The 18,441-nt window shown below is 34.4% G+C and overlaps 1 protein-coding gene across 4 annotated transcripts in view; it reads right to left on the reverse strand.

The window, feature by feature from the left end:
- The window catches only part of Gnf1 (germ line transcription factor 1), a 397,251-nt gene that overhangs the window by 177,726 nt on the left and 201,084 nt on the right, over positions 1-18,441 (reverse strand). For all 4 annotated transcript variants that reach the window (XM_090376044.1, XM_090376043.1, XM_090376042.1 and 1 more), the window contains 2 exons: positions 16,847-16,947; positions 10,475-10,589 (listed from right to left, as the gene is read on the reverse strand). In XM_090376044.1, the coding sequence (XP_090232170.1) occupies positions 10,475-10,589; positions 16,847-16,947 (216 nt within the window). The remainder of the gene's footprint in view (positions 1-10,474; positions 10,590-16,846; positions 16,948-18,441) is intronic.

Consider the following 18,441-nt stretch of genomic DNA (forward strand, 5'->3'; position numbering starts at 1 on the left):
TTGGAACAGAACCCCTTTATTACTATGGGAGCCATAACTCAGTATTCGTGGCATTTCTCAGGAATGTAACCCCTGCGAATAGCAGGGGTTTACTGTACAGAAAAGAAGAATGGGCACAACACCAAACCCTTGGAGATTCCACTAATATTAGTCCACAAAGAGCAGTGTCCATTGGTAATTACTGTCTTTTTCCACTCAACCATCCTTCTTCCATAGCAATAACTTACCTTTAACATTGCAATACTACAATTTGTACAGCAATCTTATGTGCAACAGTATAAAAACCTTTTCTGAAATCCACGTATATGATATCAAAATTATTTTTTTCATCCAGTTCCTTTGTTACTGCATCATAGTATCCAATAAAATTGGTCAGAAAAGATTTCCCCTTAACAAATCCTATATTATGCTGTAAATGAAGTATAACTGTGCACCTGTCCAGATGGTCCTACATTACTTCTTTACCCAGTGACTCCATTACTTTCCCTGGATCAGAATTTAAGCTAACTGGTCTGTAATTACTCATGTTACACTTTGATCCTCTTTTGTGAAATGGGGATACATTCGCATATCCTCAGTCCACAGGGACCTCCTCTGAATCCAAAGATGCTCTCATAATTATGGCTAAGGGTTTGCTTACTACCTTTGCTGCCTCACATAATATAATTGGATAGATCGCATCCACCCCATGTGCCTTCAATTTCTCTTCCACTTTCCTCTCAGTTACGAAATCATTTATCTGCCTATAAGAGTTTAAACTTCTGGAATCCACTTCCCTAAAGAATTCCTCATGTGTGAATGTAGCTGCTAAAATACCTATTCCGTCTGTTAGCGACTTGAGCAGGATCATTAACAGAGAAACCATTGATATCAAGTGGACCAATGTGATTCTTAACTACTCTTGTATTCCATACAAATTACTGCCCTGAATAAATCTGCATTCTCCTTGCCATAGCAACTTGAATGATGTAAGAAGTTCTGCAACTGTACAGTGATAGTCAATAAAATACAAGGGAACACTGTGCTGCTTTTTATCGTTTACTTTAAAATTAAAAAGGTTTGAAACAGTAGCAGGTCATAAGTATACACAGATCACACAGAATGGAAGAGGGGGAACAGGAGAGAAAGAAGGGAAGTAGGGCTATGTGGATAATAGCAAATAGCGTTTGGTCAATTCTTTTGTTTCATTCTGCCCCTCCATTCTGTGCCTTTTATTGCTGGCATGTATGCTGCCTTGTCAAGTAGTCTTTGCATACTTATAAACTAATAGTATTTTATAATCCATTAAGATTTGACTTCATCAAGACTGCTCTTGAATATACAAGTATTTCTGTTCCATATTACTTCGATTTGCCTCTAGTTTTGATCTACAAAGATAAATCATATATCATTTGAAAATCAGATCAAATGATATATGATTTATCAAGATCCAAGTTTATAATTATCAAAGAAAATTTAATGAGCTAATTTTCAAATAAGAAATTACACAACTGATGTATTTGCAAATGGCTAAGTGACATTATAAATTAGGATGTTATAAGCACAATGATAACAGGTTGTGCCAGCAGTATAATGGATAAGAGATTCATGTGTATTTTTATTAGTTTAGGTATACATGATCAGATCCAGATGTACATGTTTCTCTCTCTCTCTCTCTCTGCTTTTTTTTTTATTTTTTTAAATTTATTATTTATTATTTTTTTTGTAATTATTCCTTGATTATTTTGACAGAAAAATTGAAAGAAGTGATATAAATGTTAATTGGTAGGGAATTTACTGATTAAATAACTACTCAGCATTGAACTAATACATAATTTTTGAAAATTAGATTTTATTGAAAGATATTTGAAAACATGTGCTGGTAAATGTCAGAAGCTAACACTATTGTTTTTTAATTTTAAATCCATATGCAAGGCAGTACTCTAAATCTTATCCAGGCTATGTCAACTTGTTTATAACAATATGTTAAAAACAGTCTTTCATTTAGTGTTCATGAAGCCTGGAATAAATGTAAATAAATTTTATTTTAAAACATAATTATGATATCAGTTCAAAATGGACACTACCAGATTCAAAATTTTTTTTCTAAATGATACAGCATGTTTCTATGAACATTTTTCAATACATATAGGATCACAACACTGATAGATGAAACACTTGTGCAATTCTATCCTTCAGATGCTGTAGATATAAAATTTTTACAGAATAAACTTTTGACTTCAGATAAGTCCATATAGCAAAATCCATGGGATTCAAATCAGTTGACTTTAGAGCCATTTACTACACTTTGGCCAATCCAGTGACAAAAAAAATTTCACCCAACCAGCATTAAATGGGAAGTACATAATGCACATCCTCTACATCTTGCATAAACCAGTCAGGGTTGCCTCAGACACCATCAAATTGAGACACTAACTTACTTTCAACAATAAAGGCATCAATCCCTGTTTATATCTACAAGCAAACAAACATTTTCACATAGATTTTTTTTTTTTTTTTTTTTTATTAGAACTTACTTGGATTTGTAACCCTCCCTACCCTAAAGTTTTTCCCTCTTCTCTTGGAAATTTCATCTAAAGAGGTCCACCAAATTTTGATTCAAGAACTGTCAAAATTAACTTTACCGGCTGCACTATCAACAAAAGAAAATCTAAAATTCTCTCCTATCTTCTATCTGTGGTCTTCAAAATAATACCTCTGTACATCTTAAAAGGGTGCCTCTGTACCCAGGTGGGCAGGAGCAGCAGTGCGTAGCACATGCTTCTTGATTAGCTTGGGGTTCCAAGCCCATGCCCACCAAATACGGAGGATGAGAAAAGGTCAGGGAATGACCACCACATATCCCAGGAGCAATATGGCCTTAGTTGCTAATGCTCCTAAAAACCAAACAAACAACAAACATCTTAAAAGTTATAATTTTCCTCCTGATTATCTAGAATAATTTTTCTGCTACAGCCTTAGTTTAAATATCAGTTGCTACCTAACATAAGCCATTTTTATCACCTTTCTTTTTGAAATCACCATTGTTCCCTGACCAATATCACAAGAGTTTTATATGCATCTTAGTATAGATTATTTGAAATATGTCTGCAATGAAATTCAAAGTGTGAACTGGGTGCAGCAAATTGTGTAGCAATTTGGCAATCTTTACACATTGTCTAATCTAAAAAGATTAGAAGAGAAAAGAAACTAACTATAACAAGTCTTTTCACAATTTGAAAAGAAACTAACTATAACAAGTCTTTTCAATATGAAAAGAAACTAACTATAAAAAGCATCATTATAAAAAAATTGAATGAAGCTACCATGAAAATTTGCTACTATGTTACATATACAGTGAAACTTCCCTTTAACGGACAGCCATGGGGAACGAAAATGTGTCCGTTAGAGAGAAGTGTCCGCTAACAAGAAGTCTGAGGGAGGAAAAAAAAAAAAAAAAATCGTTAAACGTTTAATGTAAAATTAAATTAAAATATATACAGATTTTGAACAATATTTTTGTAAATAATATACATACAATTGTGCTATGCATATTATGACTTTATCTTAAGAAAAAGACATACAGTAATCACTTATTTTCTTCTGCACCTTCTTCTGGCTGATAATTTTGTTTTCAACATTTGTTTGGAGTGAAGAAACCATCGAAAGTCCTTCAGTATCTTCTTCAACGGCGAAAAACATTTTTAAACGATTGATTTGTATGAGCGCTTCTTCTATTTTCATCGGTGGTTCGTCATTAATATGTTCTTCGACAGAATGACCTCCTTCTATTTCTTCATCCTCATGGGCAACTTCTTGAAAAATATCGATGATAATGTCGTTGATATCTAGAGCACCATCTTCTGTAGTGAGGTTCGAGTCTATATCTTTGTAGCCAGGGTCACTTGTAGCGGAAGTATCGTACATTATCAATAGATGTTGAAGTTCTTGTTCTTCTTGGTGCTCCACATTGCTGTTCACAACTTCAATTTTTGCGTTTGAGAAGCCAGACTTTACAAAGCAGTTCACGACAGTTTGTTTTCTAATTGCGTTTACTGAAGAGGAAATCCATTGAATCGCATCTGGGATGCTGATTTTCTTTGCAAGGTCACTCGCACATGTTACATCGTTCATGTTTGCAATGAGATGTGTTAAAACACGTTTTCTGTAGTGAAGTTTAAAATGTTTTATTATTCCTTTATCCAAAGGCTGACACTCTGCAGATGTTTGGTGGCAGAAAAACGATTTGAAGGTTGGACAATGCAATGTGCGGCTGAGATGCAGCATTATCCATGAAAAGAATAATTTTTCTGTTTTGACGAATCAGGTTTTGGTTAAAGTGACTTATCCATTCGCTCATGATATCTTGTGTCATCCACGCTTTTTTATTAGACTTCCAGTCAACATTCAAAAGATTCAACTTTATGCCCTTGAAACAAAGAGGATTTTGTGGTTTTCCTATAACAAGAGGTTGTTCAAAGTCTCATTGTTTTTTCAGGAAGAGCTTTAAAAAACAACCTTGTTTAGTCACAGTTGTAAATATCCTTAGCTTCAAAATCACGACATAAATCTTCCAATTTGACGGTCCACTCTGTTACAACCCCAGTATCAACAGATCCACCTTCACCACTTACGGTTTTCCAAGAAATTCTATGCTGAGTTTTGAACTTGTCTAGCCATCCCACAGAAGCTTTGAACTCATTTACTCCCATAGATTTCGCAACCTCCAAAGCCTTTCCCCTAATAATAGGGAAAATTTTTTTCTTTAGCACGTGCGCGACAAATTTGAAGTCCAACAGTTTTTGGGAATGATTTTTGAACCTGATCATTTCCGTGTTGCCAAAATTGTTTGAGCAGTTCATTTTTTTTCTTTAGGATGTCGCTTACCTGCGTCTTCCCGATTTTGAATTTTGCAGCGAGATTGCGAACACTATTTTTTTGCCGATGATACGCATTAATGAGTTCGACTTTATCTTTTAAAGTTAAATGGTTACGAGAAGACATTGTGCACTTCAAACGACACTAAACAAAACTGAAAACTGAAACTGAAAAGACGAAAGGCCGACCATATCTTTCCCCCCCTGCACACACTGAATTCATCAGAAGTTTTACACGTGCCTTAAAATTCTTGAAAACGGGTTTAGAACCGCGATGTAAACCTTGATAAAATTCAGAGAATCGGAAATAGAAAATAAACACACGATTGAGGCAATACATGGAAGAAAAGTTCCTAGTAAAAGGGCCGTGAGCTCTCCCGCAGTCTGTTATGGGGAGATCAAATTAAGTGCTAATTTAAATGAAACAGTGCAGATTGCCTGTCCGCATCCGTTACAGAGAATGTCCGCTAGACAGAAGCTGCAAATACGTTAAAACCAATGGAGGTGAGTTGGGGAATTTGAAAATGTCCATTGTAGAGAGATGTCCATTAACGAGAGGTGTCCGTTAGGAGAAGTTTCACTGTACTATTATTATGCAATATATGTAACCTTTAAATTTTGCATTTCTACTCACTTCCCCAAGAAATGAGCATGAAATCACAGAGTTTACCTAACTGTGATTCACATTACAGGTGCACATGCCATCCACTGTATTCGCGCTGCTTTTTTTATTGTATTTTTGCGGGGAGGGGGGGGGGACTGAGTGATTACTAAATGCAAGAGCATCTGAAAGTCACCACAAGTATGAGCTCAATTTGAGAGTGGATGACAGTGGGCATGCTTCAGAGAAAAAAATACCTTCACACTGGAGGATTTAAAAAAAAAAATTGACAATTCTTCTTGAAGAAATTGCAATGAAGAATGTGAAATCTTTCTCAATTTCTCACACATAATAACAAAGACTGCAGAGTTTAATTTTTTCCACCATAATAGTCATGCAGATCAATGTATACAAGCGGTACGTTGAAACAAGGTGTTGTGCTGTTTATTATGTGCAATTCTAGATACCTTCTAAAGAAAGAGTATTCATATTTTGGGATACTATTTGCTGTTTAATACTTATACTCTATACAAAGAAGGTGAACAGACAATTTTGAAATGCTATGCAGAGGGACCAACTGATGATGTTACCAACAGCAAATTCTAAATGGGAAGCATTCAGGGAAGTAATCGTAGAAGCTACTAGGATTTTCATACCAACTAAGATATACTGTTAAAGGTTTAGACTTAAATGGATATCAGATGAACTGATGATACTTGTGGCAGAGAAGAAAGTTGCATAGAATGCATATAAATTATCAAGTGACACAGAAGAATATGACAGATATGAACTAGTCTGTAAATAAGACACAAAGGAGGTCAAGATAAGACAGATTACAATAAGTCTCTGGCAAAGAATGCAAAGATGTCTGTACATATACAGGAGGTCCCTGGTATCTGAGTCCTTGCAGTTACGAGGATTTGAAAATTAAAGAATTAAAGCTTCTTCATGATCGAGCAACAAATGTTAAGTGTGAAGTTAAAGACATAACTAAATGCTACGACACAATTTTATCTGAAAAAATATGACAAAAAAAAAAAAAAAAAAAACACGAACTCTGGATTCATTCTTTATTTGTACAACTGAAAAATAGTGTAACTTCAATAAACTTTATTTAACCTTACATTATGTAGCATATTATAATAAAAAATATCTAATAAAATAATTTTCTCATTTTTCAGTTCCTTCATCCATCATATTTTACTATGTACAAGTACATAATAAACATTACTATATAATATCGGTGTAGATACACCATATCTACTCATCCTTCACAACGAGTTGCCCGTGTATTGCGCACTATTTCAAATAAGTAACACTTCACTTGCAATACCAGGGTACCTGCCCACCCACTGATGAAAAGCCAACTAGCTTTGAAATGGTACCATCTGGATGGTGGCACCCACCAAGAATACGTAACAATAGTTTTCTCTATTAGTGAAGTGTTACTTATTCGAGGTAGTGCAATACATGGGCAACTCGTTGTGAAGGATGAGCACAATATGAGATACAGATGAAATGATGCTTTTCACCCTACTATCATAGTTTTTCTTTAAGAGTTTTTCTCTATGGTATATCTACACCAATATTATATAGATTCTTAAACAGTTAAAGTATTATGCTTAGGTGCATTTAGTTTTATTTAAATAATAAACATTACAAAATTTGGCCCCCGTTTTAAGTAGAATTTTCTGGTGGAACCAGTTATCCTCGGATAACGAAGATTCCCTGTATTAATGGTACAAGAAAGGGGCTGAATAGCGCAGGTCCACTTGATGTTGATTGTTTAACTGTGGACGATCCTGCTCAGGTTGCTGACAGACTGAATAGGTTTTCTGCATCTAAGTTCACACACAAGGAACTGTTTAGGGAAGGTGATGATAGAGATTTATCAAACTCTAATGGGAAGCTAAATGATCTTGTGAAAACTGCAAAAAGTGGAAAAGAAATTGTTGAAGCTAAACATAAAAAAGGTGACTGGAGTGGATGGGATCTATCCAATTATATTAAGGGAGACAGCAAACCCTTATCCATAATTATGAGAGCATCTTTGGATTGGGGAAATCCCTATGGACTGGATATGTGCAAATGTATCCCCAATTCACAAAGGGGTATTAAAAGGTGACAAGATAATTACAGTAACTTAACTTCTGTTCCAGGGGAAAATAATGAATTAAAGAAGTAATGCAGTACCATCTAGACAGGAAGGCAGTTATACTTCAGTCACAGCATGGGTTTGTTAAGGGGAGATGAGATTTGTCCGACCAATCTGACTGGATACTATGATTCAGTAACAAAGGAAATGGACGCATAAAAGTAATTTTGATATCATATACTTTGAATTCAGGAAAGCTTCTCATATCATTTCACATAAAATACTGCTGAACAAACTGGAACTGTGTGGAATTATTAAGAAAAGTTTGGTGCTATGGAAAAACGGATTGTTAAGTGAGAGAAAACAGAGTGGTCATAAACAGACACTGGTTTTCTTATACTAATATTATTAGTGGGGACCCCAGGGTTCAGTACTGGGCCAATTTTTTATTTTCTATATTTATTAATGATACTGATGAAGGTACAAAGGTTGGCAGAGTGGTTAATGACAATAATCAAGGTAAGCTACTGCAAGATCTAGAAAAATTAGACAGATGAAGCAGCTCCAAGAGCCTTTCTCTTGTTTTCAATACTACTTTTCACTTTGAAGAGCCAAGATTAAAGATAAAAAATATAACATTTGCATCATTTACCTCCATGTTAAAAAAAAAAAAAAAAAAAAAAAAAAAAATGACAGCTCAAGAAATGAAACAGAAATGGCACTTGATGTTTATTATTGACAAATGCAAGGTATTGTATATGGGTAGCAGTAATTGCAGATTAACATACCAACTGTGTGGTACTACACTCATGGTAGTGGAAAATGAAACTGACCTGGTGGGTAACTGTGCAGTCTGGTATGAAGTTCTTTCAGCATTGCACACAGGCTGCCAGGACAACCAATGTTTGTTTGTTTGTTATTTGGTTTTTAGGAGCATTAGCAACTAAGGCCATATTGCTCCGGGAATATGCGGTGGTCATTCCCTTGACCTTTCTGCATCCTCTGTATTTGGTGGTGACGGGCTCGAACCCCCGGTCTAATCAAGAAGCGTGTGCTACGCACTGCAGGACAACCAAGGGGTTTGACAAAACCCCATGGTTATCCTGGCAGCAATGATATATAGCAACTTTACTAACAGGGATAAGGAGGTGATTATTCCATTGTACAAGCTGTTGTGGTAGAAAGTAGTCTAAAAAATAGTCTTTTTCCATATCTATAGTCAGACATGAAGTTCTCCGAAGCATTGTAGACTGGTTGCAAGGAAGACCCATGGTGTCCTATCAATGATTTATCAAACAACTGCTAGTAGAAATAAGGACATCATAATCCCATTATATAAGGCTATTGTTAGACCACACTTGGAATACTGGGTTCAAGTATGGAGACTGCACCTAAAGAAAGACACTGTGCTTGTTGAAAGGGTCCAAAGATGGGTAACTCACCTAGTAAGATCGACAAAGGGGCGCCCATATGAGGAAAGACTTTGAATATGTGGGTTGCAGAGCTTGGAAACTAGGCACTTAAGAGGAGATTTGATTGAAGTGTTTAAGGCTCTGAGAGGCATAAGCAAAATGAATGGAGGACGAAATTTTCACAGTTATAAATGATTCTAGAACAAGGGGCCATAATTTAAAGTTATGGGGGTAGATGTTTAGACTGGATTGCAGGAAGTTTTATTTTAGCCAGCGAATTACAAATTACTGGAATAAGTTACCTACATGGGTGGTAGAAGCTGACTTTTGGAGAAATTCAAAGGTCAGCTGGATAATCACCTATGGAAGGAGGGAAATGCATAGGTTGTCTATATCCTTTTCTCTTATTAATTATTATTATTTCTTAAATTTTCTTCTTCTTATTACTATTTTATTTATTTTTTGTTATTTTATTTTTCATTTTATTTTATTTTATTTTATTTATTTTTTGTTATTTTATTTTTCATTTTATTTTATTTTATTTATTTTTTGTTATTTTATTTTTCATTTTATTTTTACTTTTTTTTTTTTGGTTGGTGCAGCATAAGCCATAGGCTTCTTTGCCCCATGTGGCCATTGCTAATACTAATCTTTTATTCTAGGATATCGTACATGAGTTGGACATCATTTCCTACACCAGTCGATTAATCCAGCTGCATGGTAAAAATCCCGCTTATTTTTTATAGCATTCCAGCTCTCCTCCACATCAATGTAATGTTACAGAAGTTGTGTAATTAAGAAGTTGGGTACCTATATTAGTTACTTTTTTCCTCTCTTTTTCTTTTTTTATCTTCTAAAATAAATTATTGGTAATCAAATTCTACTGGATGAAAGCTGAATCTACATATTTATGATTGCATGAAAGGTGAATTATCATATTAATGCAGGGAAAAACTTTAGGTACTAAAAACAAAAACTGGTATACAAAAATGAAAGTAAAAATAAATTGTATCTAGTGTACTGAATTTCTGAATATATGGGATTTCTTATAAATAAAATCTGCTTCCAAATGATACTCTCTGAACAAAATATTTTTACTTTTACAGTACAGTACAGTGTAAAAGTAAAAATACAAAAGTATTTTTACTTTTACAGTACATTTTTACAGTACCCATATTGTGGCATTTTATTTATTTGTTTAATATGATTTTAAAGTCAATGTTTAAATAAATATAAAGCAAAAGTTACTATTTCTAGATATTATAAGCACAAGAGAAAAAGAATTTATTTGAACAAATTATGGTTCTTTGAAATATTTTCAGTGATATTCATTATAAAAGTTTCAGTACAGCAAAATGATTTGTGCACTCCTGTGAAGTTCACTGATTTTATAGTAATTTTTTTTGTGGAATCAAAAAAAATAGTATGTCAATATCTCTCTTAACAAAAACAGCATAACTCAACAAATAAGTAAAACAAGTTTTGAAATAAAATTATTTAATTTACACACCCATAGAAAATTTTGCTAAAGTCTGATTGTTAAGTGCTTCATTTGCCATATCATGTAAATTTCTTTTGGACCTTGTATCCGAGGCGTTCAGTTCAAAGTAGTCAAATCCATTTTCCTAAACATAAGAAATGATGCATGAGTAAATAATGACAAATTTCAACTTTTTTTATTATAATTAAGTAATAATATAACAGTAGCACACTACGAACTTGAAGATATATTCCTTGATGAAAGATGATATCTAATATATACAATAAAACCTCATGGCATCTGTAAATCTCATTTGAATGAAATATTTCTGGCAAAAAATTCAGTACAGCAACTTATTTTAAAAGTCCACCTATGCCTAAATATACAAGGTTTAGAAGAAAAAAAAAAAATTTTTTTTTTTTTTTTTTGGAAAATTATGACCAGCATTAGGCAGCCAAAATTGTAAATTTGTTATGGATGTCTTCATTTTAAGAAAAATATGGCAAAAGACATGATGTTACCCCTCAACTTTTTAAATGAATCATGTCCCTCCTTCTCAACAACATGCAACCAGCAATGTCTACTCCCTGAACTTCGCTTTATTTTCAAGGTGCTTTGCCCTTTTTTTTTTATTCATCATGAAATCCTTGTCAGTATTCCTGCAAAGCCCATGACCGAGTGAACTTTTTGTTGGAACGCTTCCAGTAAAGCTAATAAGTTCAGTTACTAAAAAATAAATTCCTGCCTTTTTTGTCTCAAAAATCTACTGCTATGTGGTTTACTTCAGGTAGTTTACTCCATGACCAATAATCAAATACATTGTATTTGGTTATTGGTCATGGTTCACTCAATTCCAAATTATATGAATTCAATCTGACTGATTCTCCTTTATGTCACTGTAGCTCTACAGAAGATTGAGCATGAGCTTTATCACCGCCATTGTATACTGATTTGTGATATCTTTCTACTCTCACTGTGTTACTGTTTCCAACTGGGCTAGCTAGGTGGGTAAAGTGCCTGTCTGGCAACTCAAAGGTCGCGGGTTAGAATCCTACCTCGGGCTATGATCAGAGTAAAATGCAAAAACTTTGGGAGGTGCATTATGGCCACAGAAGCTGATGCACCAGCAACTAACAAAAAAAAAAAAAAAGTGTTACTGTTTCCGGCTTTGACACCACTTTAATAAATTCTGAAGAAATTTTTCTCAACTTCAGGACTTTGCCCAGAAGCTTTTCACCAAGAAAAGACAAGAGTCTACACTGTCAGATGTTACCCCTGTCCATTAATGACAACCATGCCAGACATCTAACGTTGGCACTGATCTTGGTCACTCAGTGTGGGATTGTTACTTCTATCTTTCACTCATGTTCCTTCCATTTTTCTTGTCTCCTAATAGAAGTCTGAATGTTATACAAGTCTGTGCATGTGCTGACACTGAGCCAGTATGGGATTACTTCTATTATTTTCCTACTTTTAGTCTTTCCTATAAGTGTGTGAAAGGATGAACAAGTCTGCCTGTGTGGTGGTAATTGCTAAGATGGTGCAGAATGCCTCATAACTACTCCATAGTTGGAGTCATCAGCACGTATAGAGTGGAGGCCAGTCTCCACTGGCAAGGATGGGAATCATGAAATTGACTCCTCTGGTGTTTGTCACTTCCTGGTTGATAAGTGGCCAGTCAACATATCAGCACTTCCCCATACAAATAATACACTTCTCACATGACTGCCATACAGGATTCAGTTTCAGCACAAGCTAACACAGAGGAGCTAAACTCATGTTCAGCTGCTGCCTTAACTCATGCACCTTTTCTGTACACATTGTACTTATTGTATTCAAATTCTGCAGCCCTATATCTGAGTAGCACTACGTTTCTGATATCCCTACAATGCCCACATTTGATGACTTAACTGATACTTCAAATTCATCAAATTTACTATACTCTTAGCTTTAGTGTATAAGAATGCATATGTATGTGCCAGTTTATGCTCGTAGTAACCCAAAACAGCCCATATATTTGCTGTTCCTATGAGGACCCTCCCCCAACTCAGCAGGCCCACAATCCCCCACTGCTTGTTTTCTAGTCTGCTGTATGTCTCAAGAGAAGCAGTGCAAGAAACAATTTTACCCCTACTCATAGATGACATAAAACTATTAGTCTGTGTATCTTCAAAACTACAGTTTTCTTGACCCACCTGACACTGTCTTGATATCATCAGCAAATATTCTTACACCCCTTTTATTAAAGTGTATTCCATTCCTGTAAAAAACGGTCACTCCTGTTAACAAGCAGAGACCATGCAGAATAAAAATTCTATTCTGTGAGCCTTACACAATATCTCCAGGGCTGAATTAATTGACAAGGCTCTCATAACATCCGGGCAAATTCCAGACACTTTCACCTATTCCATTTATCCTTTTTGCATAATATATTTCTCATTTCCCTGACAACTGAGTCATTCACAATAGCTTCTTCCCCTGGGAGATGCCTCTGTATTATCTAATGTGAGAGTGTGAGCTCTAGTACTTAACTGAGCAGCTGAGTGCTTAAAGGGTAACTCATTTTAATTCCTTCAAGACCATCAACACTTTCTTCAAGTTCTGATATTTGCACATCAGAATGCAGAATACACACTTAATCTTCTTACACTCTTTGTAACTTAAATCATTTTGTAAGGGTCACACAACATCATATAAATACAGTTGTACCTCTATATAACAAAATCGATTGTTCGCTTGAAAAAATCTGTTAAGCAGAAATTTCATTATAAAGAAATATGACCTTTTCAACAATGAAAAATACTGTAATTCGACATTCAGAAATATAGAAAAAGATGGGATATAAATCAGAAATAAGTGGAATGAATAAATTTTCCAACATTTTAAAACAATTAATTTATTAATATCTTAACATCATATTAAAAATGACAAATTACTTGATGCACACAATATATTAGTACACTTTTAGCCCTCATTTTCATCCAACTTATCATCGATATTGTCACTAGTTCTTTGAATACTTTCCAAAATGTTGGAGTCACTCGGATATTCAGCTACCATGACATCCTTATCAACTCCTAATGATTCATCAAGAACAATTTTTCCACTCATCAAACCTCTCGCTTGGAATTCTTCCCAAGATTGCTGAATATCTTATAGTAGTTCATCTCTCTCCTCGCTGTTAATTGGCATTTTAGCAAAACCTGCTTTTAACAATTCTTAATCGTTGTTTCCATCATATCTTGACTACACACTTTCGCAAACTCTGATATGCACATCTGCAAATCTATAACAGAATCTATAGGTGGTTTCTATTCTCAGTATGCACCTACGGTAATGCATTTTCAAATTCTTGATAATGCCTCAGTCCATTGGCTGCAGTTTAGACAAGGTATTTGGAAAAAGTGAGCTTCACACTTGTAAGTTTTGAAATTACCAAGTGAAGGTGGGCAGTTGTCGACAATCAATGTGATTTTACTATTTTCTTTTGACATCTTTCTAATTAAATTTAAAATCCACTGTCCAAAATTTTCACATGTCACCCAAGATTTTTTTGTTGTAGTCCAACTCTATAATGACTTTACTCCTTTGAAACATCAGGGTTGTTTACTTTTGCCCTATTACCAGCCATATAACCAACTAAGACTGTAATTTTCTTCTTACTATTTTTACCACCTAAACATTTATCACCTTTAAAAGTCAGTGTCTTGTTCGGCAAGATTTAAAAAATAGACCTGTTTCATCAACGTTGAATGTCTTTGGGCTCATAGTTCACTATAATTTTTTTCAAAACTGTTTCTTTCCAATGGGTATAGTCTTCTTCGATTACAACTCCACTTTCACCAGAAAAACTCTTTCACATAAGCCATGGCACTTTTTAAATTTGTGCAACCAACCAGACTGGCTTGGAATGTTTTATGTCCTAGAAAAGATGCATACTCCATAGCTTTTTCTTTTATTAATGGCCCTGATATCAGCATGCTTTGGTCTTGAATCAACTTCACTCACTTAAAAATGGCTTCATCTACTTCATCATACAGGCATAATTTTGCATACTTCTGACTGGGTCCCGTTTCCTCAAACAGTTTGAGAATCAAAACATAGTTTTTCAGAATGGTTGACACATACAGGCAGGGATACCAAATTTTAAAGTGATTTCATCAATTTTTTAACACCCCAATTTACACTATTAGGCACTTCCACTTTTTCCACTACACTCAAGAATTTCCTCTTAGACATTGTTAGGTTACTTCCACAGCGGCTAAAACAAAACTGATTTAGGGGCCACTTGAACCTACCATAAACAGAGAAAAGTGAAATTTAGTGAAGTGTGGATGACTCATTTCTGCAAAACAACATATGAATTTCTGGGATAAAGGAAAACCATTCTCTCCTTATTCTTTAATAGGATGCTTACAGTAGAAAACAGATTGACCGGAGCCAATGTCCATGTCAGGTTATGCCTTAATCTTTGCCAATGACTGTGGATACATAGATAGCAGCTGACCAACTCGACTTCTCGGTACAGTAGCTTTCTTCTTGCTTTCTAAAAGATCAGCTCTGTTGCCTGAAGGCCAGAGGTGAGCAACGGTGAAACCAGGTCTCTCAAAATCAGTTTGTTATATGAAAATTTTCTTCATTACAAGGAAATTATTTTCAATGTAATGACCAAGGGGAAATAAAAAAAAAACATTCACCATATGAAAGTTTGTTAAAGAGAGGTCCAACTGCATTTGGAAGATACCTTTTCTTTCTTTCCTTATTATTCACACAGAGTTGAAATATTCCTTTGGAAAAAAAAGATTGAGGCTGGAAGAGATGTACATTTTTATACATACTTATTTTTTGGATAAATTTCAGTGCTGAATTAATTATTGTAATTTTTTTTTTTTTTACGTGCTGCAAATTTTATTCACATGCAACTCAACCTTTTTAAAGTGGATTTCTTTATGTCTTTTTTTTTTGCTAAACCAGCCAAATTTTCACTTTAATTCTAAATTCAAATGAACTTACTGAAAATTTTTAACAAATGATTTTTTTTTTGAAAACCTCAAACACAAAAGGTATTACGACCTATAGTACTCAGCACATGATTTGAAGGCTGAGAAGACAAAATATACTTGTGATAACAGAACTTCGATTTCTGTAGATTTAAAGTTTTGGGAGGTTGTTCCAAAGTGAATGGTGTAATTACAGGTGCCAATTCAGAAGAACGCCCATGGAAGGCAACAGCAGAAACTTCTATGAGACAGAGAGAGTGGATAGAGTTCATAGGACATGGATCATTAACACGTTCACTGCCTATATAGATAAGTATCAAAAGGTGCTGAAAGTGATGTGCTGTCACATATGAGTTCAAAAGGCACTTATGAAGTGTGCTGTTACATAACAGTGGTCATCTGAGCGGTCAATGAACAAGTGCCATAGAAGTAAAGGCACATGAAAATTAATAACTTATTCAAATATTAGCACACTGACTGGACTCTTTGCAGTAACACTTGGTTTTTGTTTGGAGATTTGGCACACAGTTATTTTTTCTTTGCTTGTGTTGATATTAGTTCATGTACATGAATAAACTTTTATAAAATTAAGATTTGTTCTGATTTACAGTTCAGCACATAGCAAAAGCTTGGAATTCATAACTAAAAGTGAACACTTTTAGTTATGAATTCCAAGCTTTTACTTTTCAGAAATTATTTACCAACTTCCCAGAATGCTCAGGATATCAGAATGTTAATGTTTATCAACATTCCAAAATTATGGTACATTGGATGCACTCTCTTAAATATAGGTAGCCACAAATATGTTAATTTGGCTGTCCTCTTTGTATAGTATCTGCAATATGGAGGCTTTGGGTCTCTATTCCAGATGTGGGAACAATATTCCATGGTTGAGCAGATCATGATTGTAAAGAGTGACTAACTGTTTAGAAGAAAATAATTATTTTGATTAATCATGATGTAATTATTAAATTTAATCATTAAATAAAAATTGTTTAGGAAAAAATTTCAATTATTAAAATCTCTCAATTACTAATCATTTGATTATGCCCATGATTAACACCAACCAATCACCTGCCTGTGCTTAATCCATGCATGCATGAGTGAAGTGAAGTATGTATCCGCAGACAGTAATTAAGTACATGTGCATATATTTTAGTCAGATATGCATAGTATTGGCAGTTATATATATTAATTTAATGTCTGTTAAGCAAATGACTGTATTTTATAATTTTTTTGGCTGCAAAATAAACAGGCATCTCGGCTTACATAAACAAAACCTAAAAAAGAAAGTTTCTAAGAATTTTTACAGGAACGTGAACACAATTTTTGAGTTTTTAGGAGTCACTGTTACCCACAATTTACATAAATTTGCATCACATTGAAGAAAAAGGGCATTCACCTTACATGCTAACTGTGCTGTGGTTGTTTTACCAACACCAGGAGGACCTGACAGTAAAGCAGCCTTGAAGGATGAGCCATCATCTTGAGAACCAAATCTAGCTAAAAATTTACATAAATACAAAAATGAAAATAATTAGCTTAATAAAAGCAATTAAAAGAAAAAAACTAATTTTTACTTAACAAAACCAAAAATAATAAATTCAATAATAGTATTATTGATATTGTTTAAGCAGCATGGTGCATAGGAAAAAATAAATTGAAAGAAGTAAAACATTTCTACCCATGTCTGAATGAAATACCTGTTTATTTCCAAACAAAAATAAACAGACATTCAGTAATATGCTAGTCACTGCAAAAACAGAAAATAAACAGAAACAGACTTAAATGATCATATGTTAATTACATCATTAAAAAGGTAACTATTGTCAAGAGTAAAGGAAAGGTGACTACAGCGATCTCAGAGTTTTTATATTCTATACGATAAGGTCAAATGACGTTTTTAGCAACAGCAAATTCTAAATGAGACGCATTCAGGGAAGTAATCATAGAAGCCACTAGGCTTTTCATACCAACTAAGAAATATTGTTTAAACCTCAGACACAAATAGATGTGAGATGAACTAACGAGATTTGTGGTAGAAGAAAAATGCATAGGATGCATATAAATTATCAGGTAATACAGAATCTACAGTAAATATAAATTAGTCTGCAATAGTCACAAAAGAGGTCAGGCAAGCTAAGGCAGATCATGAGAAGGCTCTGGAAAAGAATACAAATATAAACAGCAAATACTTCTTTACATGTTTAAATACTAGAAGGAAGGGAATGAATCACATTGATCATCTTGATATAAACAGTTTAACTATTAATGATTCACTCAGGTTGCCAACAAACTAAATACATATTGTGCATCTGCATTCAAACAGGAAGAATTCTTTAGCGAAGGTAATGTCAGAAGTTTATCAAGCTCTAAAGGGAAACTAAATGATTTTATGATAACCAAGAGGAAAGTGTAAGAGAAACTGTTGAAACTAAACACAAAAAAGTCACTTGGGGAGGTGGATGGTATCTATCCAAACACGAAGCCTTAATTATGAGAGCATCTTTGGATTCAGGGATGGTCCCAGCGGAGTGGTGATGTGCACATGTATCCCTAATTCACAAAGAGGGATATCAAAGAGTGACGTGAATAATTACAGACCTGTTAGTTTAACTTCTTTTCCAGTGAATAATGGAGTCACTGGTTAAAGAAGTAATGCAGGACCAGACAGGAATGCAGTTATATTGTAGGCATGGCATGGATTTGTTAAAGGGTTATCTGTTCTGACAAATTTGACTGGATCATGTAATGTAGTAACGAAGGAACTGGATGCAAAAAATAAATAAAAATTTAAAAAAAAAAAAATTTTTTTTGATATCCAAAGAGTTCAGGAAACCTTTTGATACTGTTGCACATAAAAGACTGCTGTGCAAATTTCAACAGTGTGGCATCATAGGCAGGTTACTGCTTTGGATAAAGAGATGGTTGAATAGGAGAGGACAATGTGTTTATCAATGGACACTGCTCTATGTGGAGTTATTAGTTGGGTCCTTC

The sequence above is a fragment of the Mastigoproctus giganteus genome, chromosome 6 (genome assembly GCF_048544385.1).
Source record: "Mastigoproctus giganteus isolate SK-2022 chromosome 6, ASM4854438v1, whole genome shotgun sequence".
Taxonomy (NCBI): Eukaryota; Metazoa; Arthropoda; class Arachnida; order Uropygi; family Thelyphonidae; genus Mastigoproctus; species Mastigoproctus giganteus.